Raw genomic sequence first — 25,432 nt, 5'->3', positions numbered from 1 at the left:
TACATCTTTACATCTTTACACTTGTTCTGCAGTTACATCTTTACATCTTTACACTTGTTCTGCAGTTACATCTTTACACTTGTTCTGCAGTTACATCTTTACACTTGTTGTGCAGTTACATCTTTACACTTGTTCTGCAGTTACATCTTTACACTTGTTGTGCAGTTACATCTTTACACTTGTTCTGCAGTTACATCTTTACATCTTTACTCTTGTTCTGCAGTTACATCTTTACATCTTTACACTTGTTCTGCAGTTACATCTTTACATCTTTACACTTGTTCTGCAGTTACATCTTTACACTTGTTCTGCAGTTACATCTTTACACTTGTTGTGCAGTTACATCTTTACTCTTGTTCTGCAGTTACATCTTTACATTTGTTCTGCAGTTACATCTTTACATCTTTACTCTTGTTCTGCAGTTACATCTTTACATCTTTACACTTGTTCTGCAGTTACATCTTTACATCTTTACATTTGTTCTGCAGTTACATCTTTACACTTGTTCTGCAGTTACATCTTTACACTTGTTCTGCAGTTACATCTTTACATTTGTTCTGCAGTTACATTTTTACATTTGTTCTGCAGTTACATTTTTACACTTGTTCTGCAGTTACATCTTTACACTTGTTCTGCAGTTACATTTTTACACTTGTTCTGCAGTTACATCTTTACACTTGTTCTGCAGTTACATCTTTACACTTGTTCTGCAGTTACATCTTTACACTTGTTCTGCAGTTACATCTTTACATCTTTACTCTTGTTCTGCAGTTACATTTTTACACTTGTTCTGCAGTTACATCTTTACTCTTGTTCTGCAGTTACATCTTTACACTTGTTCTGCAGTTACATCTTTACACTTGTTCTGCAGTTACATCTTTACACTTGTTCTGCAGTTACATCTTTACTCTTGTTCTGCAGTTACATCTTTACACTTGTTCTGCAGTTACATCTTTACACTTGTTCTGCAGTTACATCTTTACATCTTTACACTTGTTCTGCAGTTACATCTTTACACTTGTTCTGCAGTTACATCTTTACACTTGTTCTGCAGTTACATCTTTACACTTGTTGTGCAGTTACATCTTTACACTTGTTCTGCAGTTACATCTTTACACTTGTTCTGCAGTTACATCTTTACACTTGTTCTGCAGTTACATCTTTACACTTGTTCTGCAGTTACATCTTTACACTTGTTGTGCAGTTACATCTTTACACTTGTTCTGCAGTTACATCTTTACACTTGTTCTGCAGTTACATCTTTACACTTGTTCTGCAGTTACATCTTTACACTTGTTCTGCAGTTACATCTTTACACTTGTTCTGCAGTTACATCTTTACACTTGTTCTGCAGTTACATCTTTACACTTGTTTCATCTTCAACAGCGCGACATCGTGGACAAGCTGCACAAGATTCCCATTTCCGTCTCTGTATCCTTGGTGAGCTCTTCCTCCAGCACTGGCCAGTCGGATCTGTCCCCAGTGTTAAACCTCTACCAGCAGAAGAAAGCTGTCTCTGAGGTATTGTCCAATTTTGTCTTTTACTCAAAATATGAATATTCTTTACATTGTTTGAACTTGCCAACAGATTACGTTGATAAATGCAGGCTGCGGTCCAGACAATGTATGCCAAAGTCAACTCGCAGTTGAATACAAGTTCTGCTCCACACAGAAAGAGAACAATACAAATGTGTTCACGTCACTCCACAGGTAAGGCCAAAGTAAAACAAATACATTCAGGATTGTCACTACAGTCATGATAATAGGTTCCTTAATATTTGCTTAGAGATGGCCTTGCAGTCATCACTCCCTCTGATGGAAACATTGCACTGGAAATAACAGCGACAAACAGGAATGGAGACGATGCACACGAGAGTAGACTGAGCATTACACTGCCAGATACTCTCCATTATTCCACTATTCACCAGTCAGTGAGTACCACAGGGAGAAGTATATTTCCTGAACAGTGCCTTTCTCAAGGCCTCAAGAAATACTGTGTGACTGTGTGAATACTGTGTGAGCATGTTGTACATATTCTGGTTAATGTTATAATCAACAAACATTCATACTGGAATGAAGGTTATAGTCTTTGTAATACCTCAAGATTTCCAGCAGATGGCAGCATTTGAAAGGTTAATGTAGAAGAGTTATTTCAGCCTACACAAGCCTACTGTGCCAACATGGTGGTTAAAGTCAGTCTTAATAGATTAAAAATACCAGACATATTCACAAAACGATGAGGCTATTAGTTGTGTAGCTCATTGTATTCTGCAGCATTAAGGCCGGGAAACATTAGCATTTAGCATTAAAACTAAAACTGTACTTGCTTGATTCTTTTAGTTTTCTTGCTTAAAGATGGTATTTTACAGGTATTGCCTACAGTAGCACCTGCTGGTTAAGAGCGTGCAATTCGGTAGGCTTACTGTCAATTACTTTAAATGTTTTTAACCAGGAAACTCCCGTGAGCTGCACAGCTAATGACAAAGGAACTTTGGTGAACTGTGACCTGGGAAACCCACTGCAGAGAGACGCTGAGGTGAGGACTGAGAATCACAACCCTAACCCTAACCCATCACCATGTGATTCACAGCTTACTATACAATACATGTGATAAAGGATATACTACTGATATTCTGCAATCATCACTATATTTTAAAGAACCCAATACATATTAACAATGTTTTTCTTTATTAAACCACAACTAGCACAAACCTGAAACAAAAATACTCAAACCCTTTAATCATCAGAACAATGAATATGTCAAATGTTTTACAGGAACACATTTCCTTTCTCTAAACAAGCAACACAATTGTAGCGCTGTCACAAAATAATCTGTAACTTATACCAAAAAATACTCATGGTGATGTACCAATACAGAAGACCACAATACCAACATGTTATCACAACATTTTGTGTCAAAATATATCAATATTTCAATATTTCACCCTAGTTATCATAATGACACCTTTGTTTGTTGTAGATTACTTTTTATGTCATTCTTGAAACATCAGGCATCTCATTGAGCACAACACATGTTAACGTCACTCTTTTACTCACAACGTAAGTAGTGAAACGCACATAAGGTGGATTGTGTGGATAATGTGTAACAGTGTTTGTGACGCAGGACAAGTGAGCAGCTCATAAGCTCAGTGGAAGCTTCTGCCAGAGTCGTGTTTGAACTGAAACTGCAGGTTCATGCGTAAGTATCTTTTAGAGAGTGTATCACAGCAGCCTGCTGAGCCTTCTCCCGTCTTTAGACTCGCCAGACCTTCCCAAGTGTCGATGGGTGAAAGCTGGAAAGGCGAAAGTGCCATCACTTCAGAGCAGGAGATTGGGACCCCGGTTCAGTTTGAATTTCGAGTGAGTTTGGCCATTTTTGTCTCATTTACAACAAGAAGCGATAACGTATGACATGTTTTTACAGATTACAAATCTGGGCCGACCTCTCAAATCCTTTGCAAATATTTCATTGAACATCTTTTGGCCTAAAGAGAATGCTGTGGGGAAATGGTTGGTGTATTTGACTCATGTCAGCAGTAAAGGAGTGCAGCCCCTTCTCTGTTCACCTGGAACTGAGATCAATCCACTCAAACACATCAAGGTAAAGCATGACTTAAGCATGATTTTGAGATGCATTTGCTGATTTCTGATTCTAATTTTGTTAAGATTTGCAATTTATGATTTATTTAGTTGATAGTGCACATTTTGAACAAATCCAGGGGCGTAACATTAGTTTGACCTACAAAGAATTTATATTGTAGTAGTTTCCAGGAGGTATTATAGCCTACAATCCAATAGTTTTCTGTTTGTTTGCAAGCGAATGAGCTTTTACTTCATTTAAAGTACATTTTATACACTTTTTGGCTCTTCTTTGGTAAATTTCATTCCTTTTTTAAGAGCTTTGACCTGGAGTAGTCCTGTTACAGACCTAGTGTAGATCTGGTGAAACTCCGAAAGCCAAATCTGTTCTAAGGCAGTAAATGGCCACTGTTTTTCTCTATTTTCTGTTTTGTTTTCTAAAATGCTCACGTTTAATCTCAAGGGCTGGTCTGACATACAAAGAAGGAGGCGTGAAGTGGAAGGTGAGCTTGAACCACTATCCACTGAGAAGATCCTATTTCAACCCATAAAGAGAACATTTAAATCACTGGTAAGTATTTAGATTATAATATTTATAATCTGTGTTTAGCCTAATGTCCTTGTTTATTTTCAGACATGTTCAGACGGACTGAGGTGCGCTGAGATCCGCTGCCCCCTGCAGGGTTTGGACAGTAACGCTCTCATCGTTCTGCATTCATATTTATGGAATACTACATTTACAGAGGTAAATGACAACTTCATTTAGCTTCAAACAAATCTCCTAATATGTCTCTCTTTCAGGATTATAGCGCGTTGAATTACCTTGACATTGTAGTGGACGCATCTCTCAGTTTATTGCACTCTCCAGAAAATATTGGACTGATTTCTGATGAGACGGCCGCCAAGGTAAAACGATGAATACAGTTGTTAGTTCTTTGTAAAACTGTAATATTAACTGTTTGTGGTAAACGTAGGTCAAGCTGACTGTGTTCCTTGAGAAGAAAGTTGAATACTTGACCAAAGTGGCTTGGTGGATCATCTTTTTGACAGTTATCGCCTTCTTGCTTATTTTGGGATTTGCAACTTTTATAATGTGGAAGGTAAAACAGAATTTGGACTGAACATCATTTTATATCATTCTACTTTCTGTCTTACAATATATGGTTTCCAGTACGGGCCTGGCGACTGCATCTCTCCAAAGAAGAAGTTAAAAAACCAAGAACCAAGACAAGAAATGAAAAACCTTTTATAATTTGACTTTGTGTCACATTTCTGCTTTTTCTTTGACTCTTGTTCCACGGAGACAAGCGCGCGGGCAGAACAATGTACATTAGGCAGCTTTAAATCATTTTAGTTCATAACAAATAGTTTTTTTTCTAATGACAAAAGGTTGGTTGTCTCAAAACCTTTAATAAGTATCACATTCATACCAGAACTGTTACAACAGACAAAGTGCTGTGCTTTTACACCCAGTGTTTGTTATTGGGCCCATGAACAAAACACAGAGAGATAAGATTTTATAACCCCAAATGATGTATAACAATACATTTAAATGAGGGACTGACTGCGTGACAAGGAATTAAACGTTTGTAATTATACAAAAGGCAGCAACGTGTTTTCAAATTCCACAAATCTTCATAATTCATCAGAGAAGTTTGTACATTATTTATCCCTTTCCAATGAAATACCCAACTATTGTGATCCATTTTTGCATTCAGGCAACATTTGATATGATCTAAGCACACTTTTCTCCTCTTAACATTCAAAAACAGCTTTCAATTTCAACTCTCTGGCTTTAAAAAATATTTGGAAAGCACTCTTGTAAAAACACAGCTGACAGTATAAAACAACCATACAAAAAAGTACACACTACTGAAAATGTAGTCAGTATTTTGCAATGCAACAATTTTGATTTTACAAAAAAATGAGGAGTTTTAAAACAGCAACATCAAGACATTTGATTACAAAATAAATACATTAAAAACATGAAACACTCAAAGAGCTTTAGGGATAGTCCAAAATGTCCATTGGGTTGGCATTATATCACTGATTTTACAACAGAATAAAGACTTCATAGAATAAATCAGTTCCTACGTCCTTTAACTCACAGTTGCTTTGATTAGTTCTACAAATTGTGCTCGTATTAACGTTTCCTTATAAAAAAAGCAAGTGTTTTTCTCATATATATTTTTTTATATTGCCGTTATTTTTTTTTGCTGGTGTCACCAAATGTAATGAATTCTTTACGTTGTGCTTTACCACTGCAGCAGAGTACGAACTCTGGACTGCAATGACCAACTATCTCCACATGAGGGCGATGTTGGCTATAAAAGGCAGCCACAACAAAGGGAGGCCAGAGAGTGTGGGCAGACAAGAGGCTGATTTGGCTCGGCCGTGACCGTTTTTGTTCCACTTGGAGCCGTTTCTCTCCCGGTTACGAGAGGGTTTCCCGGGGTTAGAGTTCTGTGGAGGTTTGTTGAAAGACGGCGAGTGTGGCCCGTAGCCCGGCCAGTCGTCATTGTACCTTTCGATGTGGTCCCCTCCTCCAGAGCCGCTGCCCTCCTCTCCTAAAAAGAAAGACCCAACGTCAATGCATAAATTAAGACAAATTGTGAACATGTGAAAAACAAATGTAAAAAGAGAAACATTACCCTCACTGTCCACAAAGTCCATGTCCTGTCCGCTCAGGGCGTGTTTGAGTTTGGTTGAGGCCATGCGCAGCTCCATGATCAGCTGTCGAGTCCGAACATCTGGCCGGCTTGTGTCCACTTCCACCTCAGGGTTATTGATCTGACTGATCAGGCCGTCCCCGGTGACATCTGGCAAGTACCTATCAGTAGAGACACAGATTACACATTAGAAGTAAATCATCACAGGAGTGTAAAAAGCTAAAATGAATGTGGCAAAAGAGGTCAAATCTTGAGTCTAATGAGCGTTTGACCTTGTTGCAGCGGCGTTTCCTCATCATTCATTTACTCAAAGTAGTATTTTTGATTCCTGCACTTCTGTGTGTTCTTCTCCTGCATTTGAGGCTCAAGTGCTCAGAAAATTCCTGTTTTCACCTTTCCTCTATCTCCGCCCACGTCTGTAATTTTTTTACATGAAGTGTTCTAAAATGTCAACACACATCTGTGAATGACAATCTGCTCCTTGTTACAGTGAAATGTCCCTGAAGAGGCGGGGCTCATCACTTTAAAAGGAAGTCAGTTATTAAGAAGTTTACAATGAACCAAATGTAGAAATTATGATGTACTTATGTTATATAATACTAAGACCTAAAAAAAAAGCATAATGAGTCTCCTTTAAGATTGAACCAAAAGAATTGTCAAATAAATCAGACAATAACCTCTACTTTTGGAATTATTCTATAGATAAGATATCTCATTCATCTTTATGAACAAGGTTAGAATTGCATTGATACTAGTTAGAAAATCCACATCATAAATCAAACAACACTGTTTTAGTTCAGTGTTTTTCAATAAAACATCCTTTTTTCTCAACCTGCAGCAGGATTCATGTGAGACTGGAGCAGCACACAGGACGCAGCAGATGAAATAACCTTCACCCTTTTCTATTGCATCCTCCCACCTCTTCACCACAGCTCACACCTCCTCCCTCCCTCCTCCTTCTCCTCCTCCTCCTCCTCCTCCCTCCCTCCTCCTTCTCCCTCCTCCTCCCACCTCCTCCTCCCTCCCTCCTCCTTCTCCCTCCTCCTCCTCCTCCCTCCCACCTCCTCCTCCCTCCCTCCTCCTTCTCCCTCCTCCTCCTCCTCCTCCCTCCTCCTTCTCCCCCTCCTCCTCCTCCTCCTCCCTCCCTCCTCCTTCTCCTTCTCCCCCTCCTCCCCCTCCTCCTCCTCCTCCTCCTCCTCCCTTCTTCCTCCTCCCTTCTCCTCCCTTCTCCTCCTCCTCCTCCCTCCTCCCTCCCTCCCTCCTCCTCCCTCCTCCCTTCTCCTCCCCCTCCCTCCTTCCTCCTCCCTTCTCCTTCCTCCTCCCTTCTCCTTCCTCCTCCCTTCTCCTCCCTCCCTCCTCCTCCTCCCTCCTCCTCCCTCCTCCCTCCTCCTCCCTTCTCCTACCTTCTCCTCCCTCCTCCCCCTCCTCCCTCCTCCCTCCCTCCTCCTCCTCCTCCCTCCTCCCCCTCCTCCCTTCTCCCTCCCTCCTCCTCCTCCTCCTCCCTCCTCCTCCCTCCTTCCTCCTCCTCCCTCCCTCCCTCCTCCTCCCTCCTTCCTCCTCCTCCTCCTCCTCCTCCCTCCTCCCCCTCCTCCCTCCTCCCTCCCTCCTCCTCCTCCTCCCTCCTCCTCCCTCCTCCTCCCTCCTCCCTCCTCCCTGGCTGGCTCCCTTAGATGTCCCTCACCTCCCCCGCGTCTGCCCGTTCCAGCAGCGCTCCTCATTAGTGACGTCGGCAGCCATCTTCTCCTCGCTGCAGATGGTGTGTGGGAGGGACACCCAGAAGCCCTGCATGGGCCGGAGTCGCTCCTTCAGCTCGGTGACCTGCGCAGAGGCGTGAAGAAACTAGCTATGACTCAAGACAGGTTTAAAAGTGTCCTTGTGTGGTAGAGCTGAATAAAACGTACAGATGAAGGCAGTGCACAGGCAGGTCAACGTCTTTGCACTCTCTTAAATCAAAGTATTTTGGTTCAGCTGCCCTCCCTTGGCCCGGTTCTTTTATTCCTTTTCTTTTTTTACCTTCATTTCAACCTACGAGTAATTTCCCCAGTCTAAAGCCACTGAAAACTCTAAGCTTTAATGTCAGTTTCACATTTGCTTTGGGCATTTCGATGTTTTATTCTTCAAGGACGGTATGTTCTATCGTGTCCCTATTTCTTTAGCACATTTTTATGATTTCCTAGTTTTTACTTTATTTAATGGAATAAAACTTGTTGTAAATATAAATGATATAGTTTGATACCAATCACGTGTCAGTTTGAGAAGAAAAGCTGAAAAATATGTTGAAAATGACAGGAATTAGGAGCAAAACATGACGACATCACAAAACAACAATTCTGACCCTTGAAATATTAATTCAACAAAATAAAGCTGTGTTCTTTGTCAAATAATAGTTTCAGTGTAGGGCTGTCAAGATTATTCGGTTAATCGATAATTAAATAACAATTGTGTCTTTTTAGGTTAAAAAAAATAGACCTAAATGTAAAGATTTTTTTGTCATATTTAACTTTTATTTTGTCTTTCAGAAAGTTTGATTACATAAAGTGGGTCACAAACATGAAGAATAGTAACATTGTTAAATTAAAGACTTCACAATTGTAACAGTGAGATTTGACCTTGTGACGTCCCCATTCCTGTGAGTTGTGGCCCAGTGAACCACATGGTTGCTAGGAAACGGTAACAGAATTTCCTTGTGTCGTGAAATAACATTTGGGGAAACTGGGATAATATCTGTTCATTTGTTTTAGTAAAATGAGTAATAATGTAACCATAGCTCATAACTCTTTCTCACCAGTCGGTCCAGATTTGTGCCTGCAGCAGTTGTGGGTTTCTCTTCAGGAGAGTAGGTCCTGAACGGTCTCCGGTTGCCTTCAGAGTCTTTGGGTGAACGCTTGGCACGAGCTGGACGAGGCTGCCCACAACCCTGAAACACCTGCAATATAACAGGAAATGAAAAGTAAATAAAGATCACTACTGTTCTTTTTGCAAACAATAAAAAGGAGGATAGTTGCTGTGCCATCGCGCTGCCCAATTAGATTTGAGCAACAGGGGCCAGAGTCACGGTCGGTCTTACAAGACAAATGTATGAAAATGAAATCTCTCCCTCATATTCTTACCTTGGTGGAGATGCTCACACTGTTCTCTTGCATGTGCATGATGGCCTCAGAAACCTTTATAGAGATGGAGTCAGCCGCAAGCTCCATGTTAAATGGTCCCTCCAACTTCTCAGAAACCTGGTACAGAGCGTCTGCAAGTACAAAAACACAGAAAAAGTAGTTGTAAAAAAAAGAAAAATGGTTGGGCAGAGAGGCGTGAATGAATAATACAGAAGACGTTCATCAGTAGAAAAGAGAATTAAATGCATCTCCTGCTTAATCATTGTACCAGTGATGTTTACTATGCAAGCAAAATGAACGTGGTGCAATAAGAGACCATATGGAAATGGACAGGATATTAAAGCATCGTCGCACCAATAAAGTTGTTCCACTCTGTGCCCAGGTCCGCCTGATTGGCCAAGCAGCCCTTCATCACGTTGAGGCAGAGCGCGTGGCAGGGCCGCAGGGAGGTCAGCCCACGACACAGGGGGCAGTACCACTGGCGCATTAGACCACGCACGCACTCCGGATCGGCCGTCAACTACAAAACAACAGGAATAAAAACAGGGCACAGTTTATTTGGAGGTTATTTCTGCAGAGAGGACTTACTTTTGTTGCCTTGTTGACGATATCCCGACCTGTTGCTAAGCCTTGCGAAAGTGCTCTTGCTGCAATAAAAGCTCTTGAAACCTAAAACGGCAACATGCACACATTTAATGAGTTAGTCTCAGCTGTACTGTTGTAATATAAACAGAACAGGTTGGAGGATACACACTTGGATGCGCAGCTTGCGTGGCACATCTCCAAAAGGCTGCAGCTGTTCAGCATGTTTGCTCACACACTCTAAGTAATCCTCAGTGAAGTGATACTGAGGATTGACCAGAGAGAAGACCCTCTCCACCAGCCGGGACCAGAACTCAGACAGGACCTCAGAGAGACTCACACTGCCCCCTGTGGACAACAATGGATCCCTGTTCACGTGCCGAGCCCAGCAGACATTATCCAACAGTGACATACAGTTAGATCCACAGAAATCTCCACAGCAATGCACAAGAGCGGGACATAATATCTGAGAGATTTGCTGAAATGTGTTGCTTCATCTTCCCTTCATGTTAAATCAAGTCAACAGCCAGACAGGACGTGAATAAGTGCATCTGTGGTCTGGGACACATCCTCCAAGCTGTCGAAGAAAGCGACACTCTGCGGGGAACAGTCACTTAAAACAAAGCAGCAATAGAACAAAATCATTGTTTTTTTAAGCCAGTAGGGTCTATTCACATTGAATTATTTTACGTCTAGTCTAATGGTAACAACTGTGTGGCCTTCCTAACAAAATAATCATCTTGAGGTGGGCCATATATCAAAATGTAGGTAATGTCGGGATTTTTGTTTTGAAGAAATGCAAGATTTAAATATCCAGTGTATGTTTTTTATCTTGTGTTCATGTTCTATCATTTGATAATGTCATAATTTCAGATTGAAGTCAGGCTATAAAAGTCTATGGGAGGTTTGCCGTTTTTGGAGAAAGAAAGTAGATCCGCACAGCAGTTGTTTTGAGCTCCCAATTCATATCTTAACAATAATAAATATCAATTAAAGCCGCAAGCGGCAATGATCGGCCCTCGCCACGCCGCCGCCGCCACCACGGTTTGGTCAGACAGTTGGTCAGACAGTTGCAACGCTGCCGGGAGCAATAGGCCCTCCGCCCTGCTGGGGCTCGGGCCTAATTAAAGCCGCAAGCGGCAATGATCGGCCCTCGCCACGCCGCCGCCGCTACGCCGCCGACACGCCGCACGAGGAGGGGGCGCTGACGCGCCCCAATTGTCCTTTTATTACATCTACTGCTGAATCTGTGACGCTGTCACATCTTCTCCCCTTTGTTTTACCATCAAAAAGCTATTTTATTTTGAATTCTTGGCAAAATGTGCGGCTTTGCCGCACAGAGACCGTGACTTTTTGAATAAAAATGTGGATACCTTTTGATGGTCCACCCCTGAAGATGAGTCTCACCAAATTTCAGGTTAATAGGGCTAGCGCCCTGGGAGGAGTTTGTGAAAGTATAAAGTGTAAACATGTTCTGGCGATTTCCCCATTAGAATAAAGTGGAAGGTTTTGGTCATCGCTACGGCAAAGCCATAACAATTATGACATGGGTCTCATTGACTTTTTTGATGGGGCTAAAATTGAGTTGTGTGTCAAATTTCATATAATTTCGCAAAACTAAACATTTAACCTCCATATAAAATCTGTAGGGGGCGCTGTGGCGCCAAATTAATTAATTTCACTTCAAGTAGGTTTAGGGCAAAGAGTTTAACAACTGATTCTAATTTGACGCAATTCGGACTTTATCTGCGCAAACGGCAGAAATGTTAAATTTGGGAGATCTCTGAAATTCTAGCTAAAGTTTGCGGCTTCGCCGCTCAGAGACCGTGACAGGGTCAATGTAATTTTAATAACTTTTGATGTCCCACTCCTCAGCACCATGTTCACCAAATTTCAGCTTTTTAGAGCCAACGCCCTGGGAGGAGTTCGTAAAAGTACGACATTTGGAAAAACTCCCTAGTCATGCTTAGCCATTTTTGAACCAATATGGCCGACATTTGGTTGGGCGGACGGCGTTGCCGTGATAATATTTTTTACTTCTCTTGTCACCATCTACCTCTGCGCCAAATTTCATGATTCTACTATCAGATTTTTTTTGGGTCATTTCCCATTTCTCAATGCATTTTTGGTACATTTGGGGGCGCTGACGCGCACATTTTTTTTATTTTAGAAAAGGGAAATAGCCAGAATGTAGAGAGGCACGATTTTTAGAGGTGTGAACATTTTTGTGACTTTTCGTCAATGTTCACTGGGTGAAAAATAGGGGGGTTGGTCCCGAGAAGAAGAAGAAGAAGAAGAAGAAGAAGAAGAAGAAGAAGAAGAAGAAGAAGAAGAAGAAGAAGAAGAAGAAGAAGAAGAAGAAGAAGAAGAAGAAGAAGAAAGAAAGAAAGAAAGAATAATATTCCGATGCGAAAACAATGTTTCCCATTTTTCAAATATCATAAACTATACATTTTCGACCTCATGGTGTGGGTCCCTGGTCACTGACGGGTACTTTCGTTAATTTTGAGTGGGCTCCGCCCACTTTGTGTTTTTGGCCCTCTATACAGTAATAGATAAATTTTTGCATTACATGCTTATATGTACGGAACATGCAAGAGATGGGGAACGTATTCGTGAGCTACTTAGCGCAAATAAGTGCTTTACATTGGGATGACGACCGCGGCCGTCATCCCAATGTAAAGTGCTCGTTTAGTGCGCACTTTTGCACGGGCTTTGCCCGTTTACAACGGTAATGTTCCATTTTCCTACTACTAATTAGTCTGCACGGGGCGTGCATGAGTGGAGGAGTGCGTTAGTGAGTGTTTGGAAGTGGGCGAGCGCTTCGCGCTCGATTTCGTGCGCACTACGCGCGCACTTTCGCAGCCGTGCTTTGCACGGCATTACAGGAGTAATAGGCCTCTCGCCAGCTTGTGGCGCTCGGGCCTAATAATAACACCATATGTGACGTTTCGAGTCAAAGCCCTTCTCCAGACAAGCGGCTTTGAAACAAAACGTGTGATTATTGAAAATATAAATTGGGTGCAGATCTTTCTCCAGATTACAGTTTTAGTGCTTTGAAAGAAATATCAAAACTTTATGAAGCACAAATGTCGAAACGTATCGTTATTTATTGTGGATTTGTTCATAACTGTACTGTAACTGTACTCTACAGAGATATTAACCATAAACCGAGTCAACAAATCTGCAATCCGACCGTTAAAAAGTCAATGTCTCCAGCTCAATTTTAAACTGTGTGGATTAAGTTGTGATGTTCTCAAACTGTGATCCAACTGACATCGAAATGTACACGATTTTCCACCTACATCTTTAACTGCAGCAAGAATCTTGACGGTGACTCAACCGACCTGAATAATATCTGCGCAGCTCCACAAACAGCTCCTGGAAAACGTGCGAGTTTTGGGTGAAGAGCCTCCCGTACGTCTTGGTGAACATCTGGTTCATTGACTTTTCCGACAGATCTATAAGCTCCCGGAAAAACTCTGAAACACATACAGGACGCATTCAACACAAATCCATCCCCACCTACAGTTTTTCAGACAGAACAGACTCTGTAAGTGCCCAGTGTCTTTTCCCTCTCAAATTAACAGCTTAAATGGTGTTACATCGCACCATATCCTGTTCACTGGTAAATTACAAAGTGTTCAGCGTATTAAATTATCTTTAGTACACGTATACGCTCTCCCACGCCTTGAGCCTGCTTAAGTGATTCATCATGCTCATATAAAAAGGATAGGGAAAGGATGTTACATCATTTACACAGGAGAATACATTAAAGCGCAGCTCAATTATGTAAAAATAAAAGATAGGATTAGATCAAATCATTCAAGACAAACATTTATTTTTGTTTGTTTTTCTTGTTTTTTGGTAGTTGATTTGAGCAAAAATTGTGATCGTGCTTAAAATACTACATTATAAATACAATTGCATTTTCCATAGCTATAATAATGTCAATTGCAAGTTTGTAAAATAATTCTGTAGAACATGGGTTTCAACTTCCTGTTATTTAGGAGACTGTAGTGCCTTTTGTTTTTTATATTGTTAATTGCTATACATTGGCAATGGTCAAACAGCCAGTCAATAAAAACATTTGAAGTCGGGTTCAGACTTGGGAATTGGCTAATTGGCCAATTATCTGTGTTTATTGGCACAAGAGGTTCAACTTTAAAGTCTGTTTTGTCTTTTTTTTGGGGTCATTGTAAGGTTTTCTTAAGAAACCATATAATGAAATAAAAAAGGGTCATATTGTTGTGCCATATCACCTACAGTCCTAATTCTATGGATCATAATTTCAGCTCAAATGTGTAAATACAAAAAAAAAGAAAAGAACACCAGCAAACAACAAACATCAAAATAAGAAAATCAGGCTGGTTACCATCAAACCTGCGGTGTCTCTGAGTAAATGTGGTCAACAGGAACTGGCTGCCGTCTTCTACCGCTTTGAGGAAGTCTCTCTCGCTTTGAAGGGCGAGTGTCTCCTCCATGTGACTGGAGCAGCAGGTGTAGTCCTGAGGGCAGAGCCGCAAGTGCTCACCTGGGCCCGGGAAAACACTTTAAGTGTGATTCATCTTCAAAAAACACTTTGAAACAGTCACATAAAATGAATGAGGCTCCTTTTTACATCACAGGCCTGATATTGTGTTAAGCAGCTGGTTTCTGTCAGTCTGAAACGGTCGTTCTGATAAAAGATAAAGATGTTATATAAAATTGCATGAATAATTCAGCCTCAATCAGTCTTTCCTTGTCAGCTCATTTAAACACTTTAATATCTCAAAGGTAATGAAATGCAAACAAAAACAAGGTGTGTGTGTGTGTGTGTATGTGTCTTGATTTTCGCACTGATGATGCAGAATTTGGTTTTTAATTGTGTTTTAGTTAAGCCTGTCTCCACGCTGGTTGATGTTTTGTGGGGCTCTTTTGTCCGTGTCTCACTGTTAGTTTGCTCTCATCACACCATTTCCATTTCTAAACTGCCTCCTTCCCTCTCCAGGCCATCTGCTCCCCCGGCCCACGGGACAACGGTGAGCCTGGTCCAAGCAGTAATAGCCCTGCAGCGCACACACACACACACACACACACACACACACACACACACACACACACACACACACACACACACTAAATAAATCAATAGCCCTCTTGTCTCTGTGTGGGATAAAAACTGCTGCTGCGTCTATCAATTTGAGAATAGGCAAATCTATTGAGCCTATAAGAACACAACATAGAAAAAAATAATATAGGCCAAAATAAGGCTACTAAATACAATTTCCACTCAAACATTGTATTCCTGTATTGTGCTCCCTTCACTCCCACAAACAAACAGAAGAATACACACTAAACTATCTCAGGCTGTTATGGTGCAGGTGAGTTATGAGTGTGCAGTGCCTGTAAGGAGCTGAGAGACACTTAGTAGTGGGACATAAGGAAAAGACTAATTAGGGGCGAGGTTCTTTGTTGCACCGGTGTTTGCTCTTCCCCCTGATCATCCCATTTGAGCCGCAGCATGAGAAGAGGGATTGTCATTCATTCAGTGCTTTTGCAAATCCTCAAGTCATAATAAGCATTTAAGGACGGTAATGACCTGAGGGTGACCGAAATGGGACAAACACAACGGGCAACCTCGTGTCTTAATTTACAGACAAACATGAAACATTATGCACTAACAGAACATGCAACAGAACTCAGTCTTACCGGAGATGTGTGTAACCGGGGCACTGCTGGTGCTGTAGCCCTTCTCCGCGTACACCTGGCGCGTGTCAGCGCAGCTCCGCGCAGCTGACACCCTGAGGTGCCCTGTCCCCAGCAGGACAGGTCCCGTCCACAGGAGCACCGCGAGCGGACAGTGTGTGAAAGCCCAGAGCAGATGCATCTTAACCGGGACCCGCACTGAGGGAACAGAACCTGTGCCTTTCACCGGGCGCGCAAAAGAGGAAAATCACAAATATTCAGTCAGGCATCACATATATGTTTCCACACGGCAGTATCCAATGGATCTGTCCTTCTGAGTGTGTGAGTCAGAGTGAGGCACAGTGGGAACCTCCTATGGACACTCCCCTTCCCCAAACCACCAGCAGCAGCAGCAGCAGCAGCAGCATCATCCTGAGCACAGCTCATGGATGCGCAGCTCATGGATGCGCAGCTGCTCAGCTCATAGATGCGCAGCTCATGGATGCGCAGCTCATGGATGTGCAGCTCATGGATGCGCAGCTGCTCAGCTCATAGATGCGCAGCTCATGGATGTGCAGCTCATGGATGTGCAGCTCATGCTCATGGATGCGCAGCTCATGGATGCGCAGCTGCTCAGCTCATAGATGCGCAGCTCATGGATGCGCAGCTCATGGATGCGCAGCTCATGGATGTGCAGCTCATGCTCATGGATGTGATGTGCAGCTCATGGATGTGATGTGCAGCTCATGGATGTGATGTGCAGCTCATGGTGGATGTGCAGCTCATGGATGTGATGTGCAGCTCATGGATGTGATGTGCAGCTCATGGATGTGCAGCTCATGGTGGATGTGCAGCTCATGGATGTGCAGCTCATGGATGTGATGTGCAGCTCATGGATGTGCAACTCATGCTCATGGATGCACAGCTGCTCAGCTCATGGATGCACAGCTGCTCAGCTCATGGATGTACAGCTCTGCCTGAACAGAACAGACACGGCATCAGCGGACTGAAGAATAAAGAGTTCAAACCGGATGTAGTGGCTTCTTACTACAACGCTTTTCCTGGAGTTAACCAGTTCAACCAGTTTAAACATAAAATATCTCCCTTTCTGTTTGAAACAGTTAAACAAATGCCGCCTGCATGTTCATTGTGTCATTATAAAATGCCAATAGAGTAATATTGTATTTTGAAAGCGGAAGTTGTTCGTCCCCTGACGGCTCGGATTTACTTTACCAAATAAAAGCAATATATTAAGAATACGGAGAATGAACCAAACTAAACATATGAATGTGAACCAATAGTGCTTTGTAGAGTATGACTTTATATTAATAAATATATTAATATTCCACGTCTCTTGGGGCCACAGACGCGCAGCCAATCAACGTGAAGAATACTGGACTTTAGTGGCGCGTGTTCGTCTCAGTGAAAAACATCACGAGCTCCAGAGATTCAAACTTCACAGGTAATAATTCACTTTAACTTTAGCTTTAACTTTAACTTGTAATTCTCAAGCTCACGCAGTGCCGCAGGCCGATAATGTAGCATGTTATTTTACACAATACTTTGTCACATTTAAAGTAAATAAACCCTTGTGCCGTGTTTCCCATGGGTTATAAATCATTTTCATGTCATCTTTATTCAGTTTGTGGAGGAGGCCAATGCCATTTATTGCCTTTAGTTAATATTTACACATTTTGGATCAATATCTATAACTGTATGTTTACCTTATATCAGCAGACTATGCAAAAAAAAGTGCTTTAGATGTTTCACAATTCGTGGGAAACACTGCTTATTTGTGGTCTTGTAAAGCACTTCCAGCCATGTAAAAACGTGTTCAATTTCTATTTTTTATCTTCTTAAAGGCCATTTTCCGCCTGATTATTAGATATTAAGATGCACCAGTCAAGAATGCTAGAACGGGGAGACAGTGCTGTGGACAGGTCAGTCACTTATCATTACAGATTGAAAATGGACTGAAAAATCAAATAAATAATTTCAAAAGTTGTAAGTATACATTTCTTTCTTCTTGCTTCTAGTCTTAGTGAGTTTGATGACGTGTCAGACCTGGACAGTGACTATGAAGCTGAACTGAAGACAACTAAACGGAAAAAATCTTCAGCCCAAAGGAAACAGGTTCAACTCATTTTAGTTCTCTATCTTTGTCCGTATTAAGACATTTGAAATATCAAAGTACATTTTTTTTCCTATTTGATCCTTGCTGTTTGTAATTTGGTCAGTTAGATCAATTCGCTCAATGTTCCCTGCTGAGTTGCCCTTCTGTCCCCCTTTTATCCATAGCCACCCAAGAGGTCCAGGCTTAAAGCTGCTCTGAGGGCGGTGTCCAGTCCTTCTGACAGCTCTGTGTCCACTGTGGACATCCCCCCACACAAGCCGTCTCGGGGGATATTATCCGGACCGGCTTCTCCTCAACCTGTGGCAAGAGCAGACGATGCCAACCAGAGTATAACAGCGGAGAATATCTATAATGCATTGCTCTCTGGGAAGGGCGCCATGGTGGTGAGCCGAATGCAAACATATTGTGGCTTAAAAGTGTGGGTGAGGGTTAGGGTTAGGGTTAGGGTTAGGTTGAGGGTTAGGTTGAGGGTTAGGGTTAGGTTGAGGGTTAGGGTTAGGGTTAGGTTGAGGGTTAGGGTTAGGTTGAGGGTTAGGGTTAGGTTGAGGGTTAGGGTTAGGGTTAGGTTGAGGGTTAGGGTTAGGGTGAGGGTTAGGGTTAGGTTGAGGGTTAGGGTTAGGGTTAGGGTTAGGGTTAGGTTGAGGGTTAGGGTTAGGGTTAGGTTGAGGGTTAGGTTGAGGGTTAGGGTTAGGTTGAGGGTTAGGGTTAGGGTGAGGGTGAGGGTTAGGGTTAGGGTTAGGTTGAGGGTTAGGGTTAGGGTGAGGGTTAGGGTTAGGTTGAGGGTTAGGGTTAGGTTGAGGGTTAGGGTTAGGGTGAGGGTTAGGTTGAGGGTTAGGGTTAGGTTGAGGGTTAGGTTGAGGGTTAGGGTTAGGTTGAGGGTTAGGGTTAGGGTTAGGTTGAGGGTTAGGGTTAGGGTGAGGGTTAGGGTTAGGTTGAGGGTGAGGGTTAGGTTGAGGGTTAGGGTTAGGTTGAGGGTTAGGTTGAGGGTTAGGGTTAGGGTTAGGTTGAGGGTTAGGGTTAGGGAATGCAGGGTTAGGGTTAGGGAATGCAGGGTTAGGGTTAGGGAATGCAGGGTTAGGGTTAGGGTTAGGGAATGCAGGGTGGGCCTCAGAAGTCGAGGGAAATAAACCCTCAGAACCAACAATGGAGGCGATTATCATGTGCTGTCACTGGCAGACGGATGTGACCCTGAAGAATAGCCTTTGATAAGCAAAGGGAGGGCGGGCGGTTTTGGGCTCGGAAAATAATGGTTTATTTTTAATTTGTTTAAGATAGTTACAATATTGTTGTTACCAGTAACTTAAAGGACACATATCATGCATTATTAGTACTGTTATACACATGCGCTGTAATATTTTAGGACTGAAAATAATATATCTACAGAAAGCATGTATTAATTTATATCTTTGGGGCGTTCCACCATCAGGATTTGTGTTAGTACTCCATCTTCTGGCAGCAAAGGGAATCATTAAAGAGAGTTGAAAAAGCTAGCGCTCCCCGACATGTTAAAGTAGCACACAGTTGTCATGAACGGGAAATGCTCAGAACCAGTCTGTAATGATTTATGATTTAAGAGCTCCAAAACGCTTTGATGCTACAAAACTGGGACATTTGTTTTCTGAGGCTCAGAGGAAGAGTAACCTGGCTCTTCCAGATTGATATGTTTATCACTCTGTTTTGAGTTCTACTCATTATCAGTCTGGACTCTCACCAAAAGCAGGCAGGAAAAGGTAACATCATGATGAATATTTGATTGGTCAAAGTGTCACAACAGAAACTGTTTCTGTAGAAATAAAACTTGTTAAATCCAGTCAGAGAAGAGCACAGACTTCTTCCTCATCCTCAAATATACAAAGCGCTTCAATGTACATGTTAAAAAACAAAATAGTCCATAAAGCTTCTAAAATAGGCCAAAGTATGTCTGTTGGCGTCACCATGTTTGTTCAGGTTGGTCCTTTTGACTTCTGCCCAAACTACAATGTGATTGGTCAGCGGCTCAAGCCTGACCAGATGTATTCTTAGGAGTTGTTGCAAATATCACGAGAATTCACCGGGCGTGAGCCAGATTAGCAGAAAAGGGCTTACAATAGGATTCATCAGACAATTGTCCATGAAGCTAAATACAACTCAATGTTCATAACATGATTGAACACACAAACATTGCGTAATATGTGTATAAGAGAATTTGAAACTATAGAGACTTGATTGGCATTATACAAAATATTGTTAATAAGCCCTGGTTTTACCTTATTATTCCTTTCGGCTTGAGACATCTGTGAATGTTTTTTTATTTTCCTCGTTTTATGTGAATATTTGGCCCAGCACTGTCATACTAACTACTGCGTCTGTCCTCGTGTCCTGTCCTCAAGACGGTGGTGGATGAGTGGTTGGACTCCTACAAGCAAAGTCGTGAGGCCGGACTTCTGGTGCTCGTCAACTTCCTTGTTCAGGCGTGTGGATGTAAAGGTCAGTGATCAAGACTAGATCCTTGACTTGAGTTAATGATTCATCTCCTAAATACTATTCTTACCTTGTACTGCAGGTGTGGTTACTGAAGAGATGTTCAGCAGCATGCAAAACGCAGAGATCATAAGCACTCTTACCAAAGAGTTCAATGAGGTGACAAGAACATTTAAATTGTATATATTTCATGTGAACATCAGAATTTGCGATAAAAAATATAATCACAGTCCCCAAAGTGTGGCCCCAGTCACTAGTTCCTTGTTTATACTCTGCGGTCATGCGCTTCAAATGGGGAATGGAACTGAGAAAGGTTCCTACATTGTGAAAACACTTGTAGGACCCATTTGAGAACTGTTTAGTACAAAAAACATGCTGTTTCCCGGTGCTGAAAACTGGCTTTTACTCGACTGGGCCAAAAATGACAACTCGTTCCATTGGAATATTAAACATAGAAGTTGCAAATTATAGTCATAATGGAGAAAGTCAAGTCAAGTCACATTTAGCCGTAATAACTGTTGGCTAGTAAACAATACACTACTATGGCAACAGACATAGGGCTTAGTAAGTGACACAGCACCAGCTCTGAACCAGTCAGATCCCTGTGTGGAAAATGGGTAATAGTTCACAGTACATGCTGGTCTTTGTCTAGTGAGTTTTCCTCAGTGCGCCTGTTTACATGAAATACATCATTATTATAAATATATATATATTTATATTTTTTACAAATGACAATTATGATTTATCTTTTGTCCGTTCTCTCAGGAATCAGTGAACTATCCGCTGTCGACTCCAGGACCTCAGCTAAAGCGCTTCAAAGCCAGTCTGTGTGAATTTGCCAAGGTTCTGGTGCGGTCGTGTCAGAACAGTCTTGTTTATGATGAGTACCTCTTTCCCTCACTGTTGGCTCTGCTCACGGGCCTGACCGACTCCCAGGTCAGAGCCTTTAGACACACCAGCACTCTGCTTGGTAAGTACACAAGGCACAATATGAGTGGAGAAAATGCAGAAACCTTAATGTTTAGTTCCCCCACAGCCATGAAGTTGATGAGCGGGCTGGTCGAGGTGGCCGCTCTCTTGACAGTTCAGATATGCACCATTCAAAGGCGATACGACATTGAGAATAGTAAGACAGCGTTTGAAAAATCCCCTGAGAGACTAGAAGAGCTACAGACCACCCTAATTCAGGTATAAGCACATAGAATTACTTTACCACATTATATCATTCCCGACAACACTGACATTGATTCTGTTTGTTCTAAAATGTACAAAGTTGCATGAAAACAGAGAAGAGCTGTCCTCCTTACTGAATGCAACGTTCCGTGGAGTCTTCGTGCATCGCTATCGGGACAAACTGCCTGAAATCCGTGCTGCTTGTATTGAGGAATTGGGAAAGTGGCTGAAAACGGACCCTGAGGACTTTCTCAATGATGGATGTCTGAAGTACCTGGGCTGGACGCTGCATGACAAGGTTTGGACTCTTATTGTTATGACACTGGGCTCAGATGAAGGCTTAAGGTAAACTGTACTGTCTTCTGCATTTGTCTTCAGCTCAATACAATAAACATTAAAGGGCTTGCATTGTGTGTGTGCCTTTTGTATCATCATTCTTGTTGTGTTGCAGCAAAGTCCAGTGCGTCTGCAGTGTGTGCGCGCCCTGCAGGGTCTGTACCAAGAGAAGGAGTTCATTGGTCGCCTGGAGCTTTTCACCAGCAGATTTAAAGTAAACCATCCCGGTGGATTAGCCAGACCCTTCGTCTGCCTGTTTCTGTTTCTGCCTCTGCTTGTTTCTCTTTCATCTATTGTTCAAGCGTTGTTTCTCTTGAAGCTACAGTATGTCTGTTTTGTTCCTTTCTTTTCATGTCATTCCTGTGGGTTGGGTGCTCTTCTTTTTGTCTGGGTCTGTGTCTGGGAGAGTTAATTGCTGTCATTTACTGATGGCTAATAATCTCCTCGCGAACATAAAAAGCCTCATGTGCGACTGCTGATAAAGGCTTTTCCTCATACTCTGCTCCATTAGTGCGTCTCTGAGTGTAAATATGTGGTCTGCGTTATGGTTATGGCTTTGTGTGTTCAGGAGAGGATCCTCAGTATGGTGCTGGACAAGGAGCCAGACGTGGCGTTGGAAGTGGTCAATCTGTTGCTGCTGATCCAACAGTGAGCTTTTTCTGTCTCAGTCTGGACTTCTATTGTTGATCACAAGCACTGCTTACTCAAATATATTTCAATTGGAACGTCAATAAGAATGAATAAACATGATTATTAAGGTCTCAGTGTAATATTAACAGTTTCATCATGTCATGTTTTCATTTTAAAAATACCGGTAAGTCATTTTATTTGTAAAAACTGCCAAAATTGCAGTGGATTTTGGATATTTTATTAAGTTTTTGTTAATTTAGCTCAATCTGACTGAAAACTGGCCTAAAATTTCATAATTTGCCAAATTTTTTAGACGTCAACAAATCGTGATCGTGTAGGTGCTTCTTTAAGGGCTGATCTTTATGTGTCTGTGGGAGAACATTTATTTTAAGTAAACGGCCTTTGAAGTTACAATGTCCCAGAGAAATCTATGGGAGTGGATTAAGCTAAATAATAATAATAAATCATGTTAAAATGTTGGCCGCGATTGGACACTTCGGTTGTTTCAGTGTAAAAGCCAGAGCAAATTGACAGTGAAAGAAAAAAATATATTGGTTTTGTCTATAGTGTTTTGTCTTAATTAATCATTAAAAAATAAATATATATAATTATAAGAAAGTGAAAATCAATCTATACTCCCTATAATATGGCTGTATGTCCCATTCATTTAACTTAATCATTCAGAAAGTTTGATTTGACAAAGCTGGTCACAGACGGTATGAATGAACGTAAATGACCATTGTTAGTGATTTATAAAAATAAAAAAATGGTTTCTGTGGTATATTTGTACAATAAATTCATGTTTTCTTTGTCTACTCTATTATAAAGCGATTCATGGCGGCGATCGCGCTCTTTGTCATATCCACCAGTGACTCACATTTGTGTCACGATTTTCTCAGGTTTTCCTTTCAACTCGCACTGACTCATACTTTGGATTAGAAATGAATAATAATGAATTACTGTACCAAATAAATCCAAATACATCCTTTGTGTGCTGCCTGTGCGCGCCTGTCGCCTTGACCCTGTTTCTCCTCACGCAGGAGCACGGAGGAAGGTCTGGAGGAGGACGAGTGCGGACACATCTATCCTCTTGTCTTCGCTTCTCATCGGGGTTTGGCTTGTGCTGCTGGAAACTTCCTTTACCACAGGTTCCACGCGCCCAACACATTCTATCATTAGAGAAGCATATGTATTTTAATGCATTTCATATATTTTATTCCATATTTCTTCTTCGTGCTTTCCTCAGAATGAAATTGATGTACAATGAACAAAAGCAGGAGAGTTTGAAGAGCGACAATGCAGCCTTTATTCAGATGATCATGGCTTTCTACATCCAGTGTGAGGTAAGTTTGCAGAATACACAAGTTAAATGGCTTGGATTCAGAATATGAATCATGTTTGTTTAAATTTCGCTTAAATTGTCAACTGAATAGATCTCATTGGGCATAATCCTAGTAGAAAACAGACAAGAAATATTATAATAATGACACCTACAGACTCAAATCATGATATATATTGTGATCTGATGTATATATTCCACTTTTTGCAGCGTAGCCCATATTAAAGGTGCACTGTGTAACTTTTCTGTGTAGTTCCACGAGCACGGTGCGTACCTGGTGGACAGCCTTTGGGACGTGGCCAGATCGGAGCTGAGGGACTGGGAGACTATGACTGCGTTTCTTCTTGTAGAAACCGGTGAGGTCACTGTTGTACGGAGGTGGGAAGTACTGCATTTAGTTTGAGGTATTTTTTGAAGAAATTATACTATTCCTGATACAATGCTTTTATTTCTACATGAGTGATATCTCATTTGCAGTAATAATACTCTTACTTGACTGAAAGTTTTGGTTACGCTTCTCCCTGTGAGTAAGTACAGTACAATACAGTAGTCGGCCTGTCACAATAAAGTACTGTGTCGACTTCTATAAATCAAAGAGGGGACTAGTGACTACATCAGTTATTTTGTTTTAGTTGTACAATCAGATTTGAAATTTAGACGCTCGAATAAATAACTGCAATCGTTTTTACTGATCTGGTCTCGGAATTAAGTAGATTCCATATTATTTTTATTGTGATATTTTGTGATGGACCTAATCTAATATTGATACAAAAACTAGAGCTGGATTTCGATTCAAATTTCAAGAATTGTTTCGATTCCGATTTTTACGTTTCAAAATCGATTTTTTTCTGATTTCTCAGATCCCATCCGATTCGATCCGATTTCGATTCGATCCGCGGGTTAATGTTATTAAAAATGAAAAATGTATTTGAACCGTTTCCTTCTCTTCATGACTGTGGAGAGAAGCAACATATTAAAACTAGTATTATATCAATATTAAACAGCAAACAGTATTGGTAGTTACTAATGAAAAGGTTAAGGGTCAATCTACCTTCAAGAAAGATCATCCAGGAGTCCTGAATTATCTTTCTTGAAGGTAGATTGAAGTTCACTGAGGGAAATGTAGAAAATAATTTTAATTAAAAAAATTAAAATGAAAAAAATAAATAAATAAAAATCGATCTTTGGACGTACGAATCGATAATCGGTCATTAATATGCGAATCGATTAAAAAATCGGAAAATCGATTATTTCAACCCAGCTCTAATTAAAACATAAGTGTGTGAACGACAAAATTATTTCATTTGTGCTTCTTACACTATAACTTCAGATATTGTTTGATTTAGTCATTAGAAATACCAGAATCTGCGTTACATATTGTTTTTGTCCCATTATTTTAAATTATAAATCAGATTTGACGTCCGTCTGTTACTCAGCCCTCGTAGTTCCTTTAAAGCAGTGAAACGACATAAGTAGAATATGTTTTTGACTCTTACTTGAGTAATTACTTGGGTCACTACTGCATACTTCTACTTGAATGATATTATGTTAAAGTAACATTACTCTTACTTGGATGCAAAGGTTGTCAATTCTACCCATCTCTGCTTTTCTGATGGCGCTGGAAACGACACAGTTAGAACATAAATCAGCAGCAGCAGCAGCAGCCGCCGCCGCCGCCGCCGCAGCAGCAGCAGCAGCAGCAGCAGCAGCAGCAGCTCAGCAGCAGCAGCAGCAGCAGCAGCAGCAGCAGCAG

General features: G+C 41.5%; 3 protein-coding genes across 3 annotated transcripts in view; 2 read left to right on the top strand and 1 right to left on the bottom strand.

Moving 5' to 3' along the window:
- The window catches only part of LOC140348630 (integrin alpha-6-like), a 166,150-nt gene extending 161,304 nt beyond the window's left edge, over nt 1-4,846 (top strand). The window contains exons 13-25 of the mRNA XM_072434627.1: nt 1,387-1,521; nt 1,589-1,710; nt 1,787-1,931; nt 2,453-2,536; nt 2,981-3,060; nt 3,125-3,199; nt 3,258-3,360; nt 3,425-3,601; nt 4,043-4,150; nt 4,214-4,324; nt 4,381-4,485; nt 4,554-4,679; nt 4,751-4,846. Coding sequence (XP_072290728.1) covers nt 1,387-1,521; nt 1,589-1,710; nt 1,787-1,931; nt 2,453-2,536; nt 2,981-3,060; nt 3,125-3,199; nt 3,258-3,360; nt 3,425-3,601; nt 4,043-4,150; nt 4,214-4,324; nt 4,381-4,485; nt 4,554-4,679; nt 4,751-4,831 — 1,452 coding nt within the window. The 3' untranslated portion in view covers nt 4,832-4,846. The remainder of the gene's footprint in view (nt 1-1,386; nt 1,522-1,588; nt 1,711-1,786; nt 1,932-2,452; nt 2,537-2,980; nt 3,061-3,124; nt 3,200-3,257; nt 3,361-3,424; nt 3,602-4,042; nt 4,151-4,213; nt 4,325-4,380; nt 4,486-4,553; nt 4,680-4,750) is intronic.
- A 940-nt stretch (nt 4,847-5,786) lies between these two features.
- Nucleotides 5,787-16,018, bottom strand: gpc2 (glypican 2). Its single transcript, XM_072434613.1, has 11 exons — nt 15,632-16,018; nt 14,316-14,474; nt 13,288-13,422; nt 10,113-10,288; nt 9,947-10,027; nt 9,713-9,878; nt 9,359-9,489; nt 9,034-9,174; nt 7,930-8,066; nt 6,231-6,409; nt 5,787-6,146 (listed from the first exon to the last, which is right to left on the bottom strand). The coding sequence occupies exons 1-11, from the start codon at nt 15,807-15,809 to the stop codon at nt 5,878-5,880; spliced, it is 1,752 nt and encodes a 583-aa protein (XP_072290714.1). The 5' UTR covers nt 15,810-16,018; the 3' UTR covers nt 5,787-5,877.
- A 1,449-nt stretch (nt 16,019-17,467) lies between these two features.
- The window catches only part of LOC140348592 (cohesin subunit SA-1-like), a 16,281-nt gene continuing 8,316 nt past the window's right edge, over nt 17,468-25,432 (top strand). The window contains exons 1-13 of the mRNA XM_072434562.1: nt 17,468-17,547; nt 17,650-17,740; nt 17,906-18,124; nt 20,111-20,207; nt 20,284-20,360; nt 20,967-21,171; nt 21,238-21,389; nt 21,475-21,672; nt 21,826-21,924; nt 22,279-22,358; nt 23,381-23,488; nt 23,587-23,683; nt 23,933-24,035. Coding sequence (XP_072290663.1) covers nt 17,501-17,547; nt 17,650-17,740; nt 17,906-18,124; nt 20,111-20,207; nt 20,284-20,360; nt 20,967-21,171; nt 21,238-21,389; nt 21,475-21,672; nt 21,826-21,924; nt 22,279-22,358; nt 23,381-23,488; nt 23,587-23,683; nt 23,933-24,035 — 1,573 coding nt within the window. The 5' untranslated portion in view covers nt 17,468-17,500. The remainder of the gene's footprint in view (nt 17,548-17,649; nt 17,741-17,905; nt 18,125-20,110; nt 20,208-20,283; nt 20,361-20,966; nt 21,172-21,237; nt 21,390-21,474; nt 21,673-21,825; nt 21,925-22,278; nt 22,359-23,380; nt 23,489-23,586; nt 23,684-23,932; nt 24,036-25,432) is intronic.

The sequence above is a fragment of the Eucyclogobius newberryi genome, unplaced genomic scaffold (assembly GCF_026437365.1).
Source record: "Eucyclogobius newberryi isolate DKJ021-1_F unplaced genomic scaffold, fEucNew1.0.hap1 SCAF_11, whole genome shotgun sequence".
In the NCBI taxonomy this organism is placed as follows: domain Eukaryota; kingdom Metazoa; phylum Chordata; class Actinopteri; order Gobiiformes; family Gobiidae; genus Eucyclogobius; species Eucyclogobius newberryi.
This window is presented reverse-complemented; position numbering and strand designations above follow the sequence as displayed.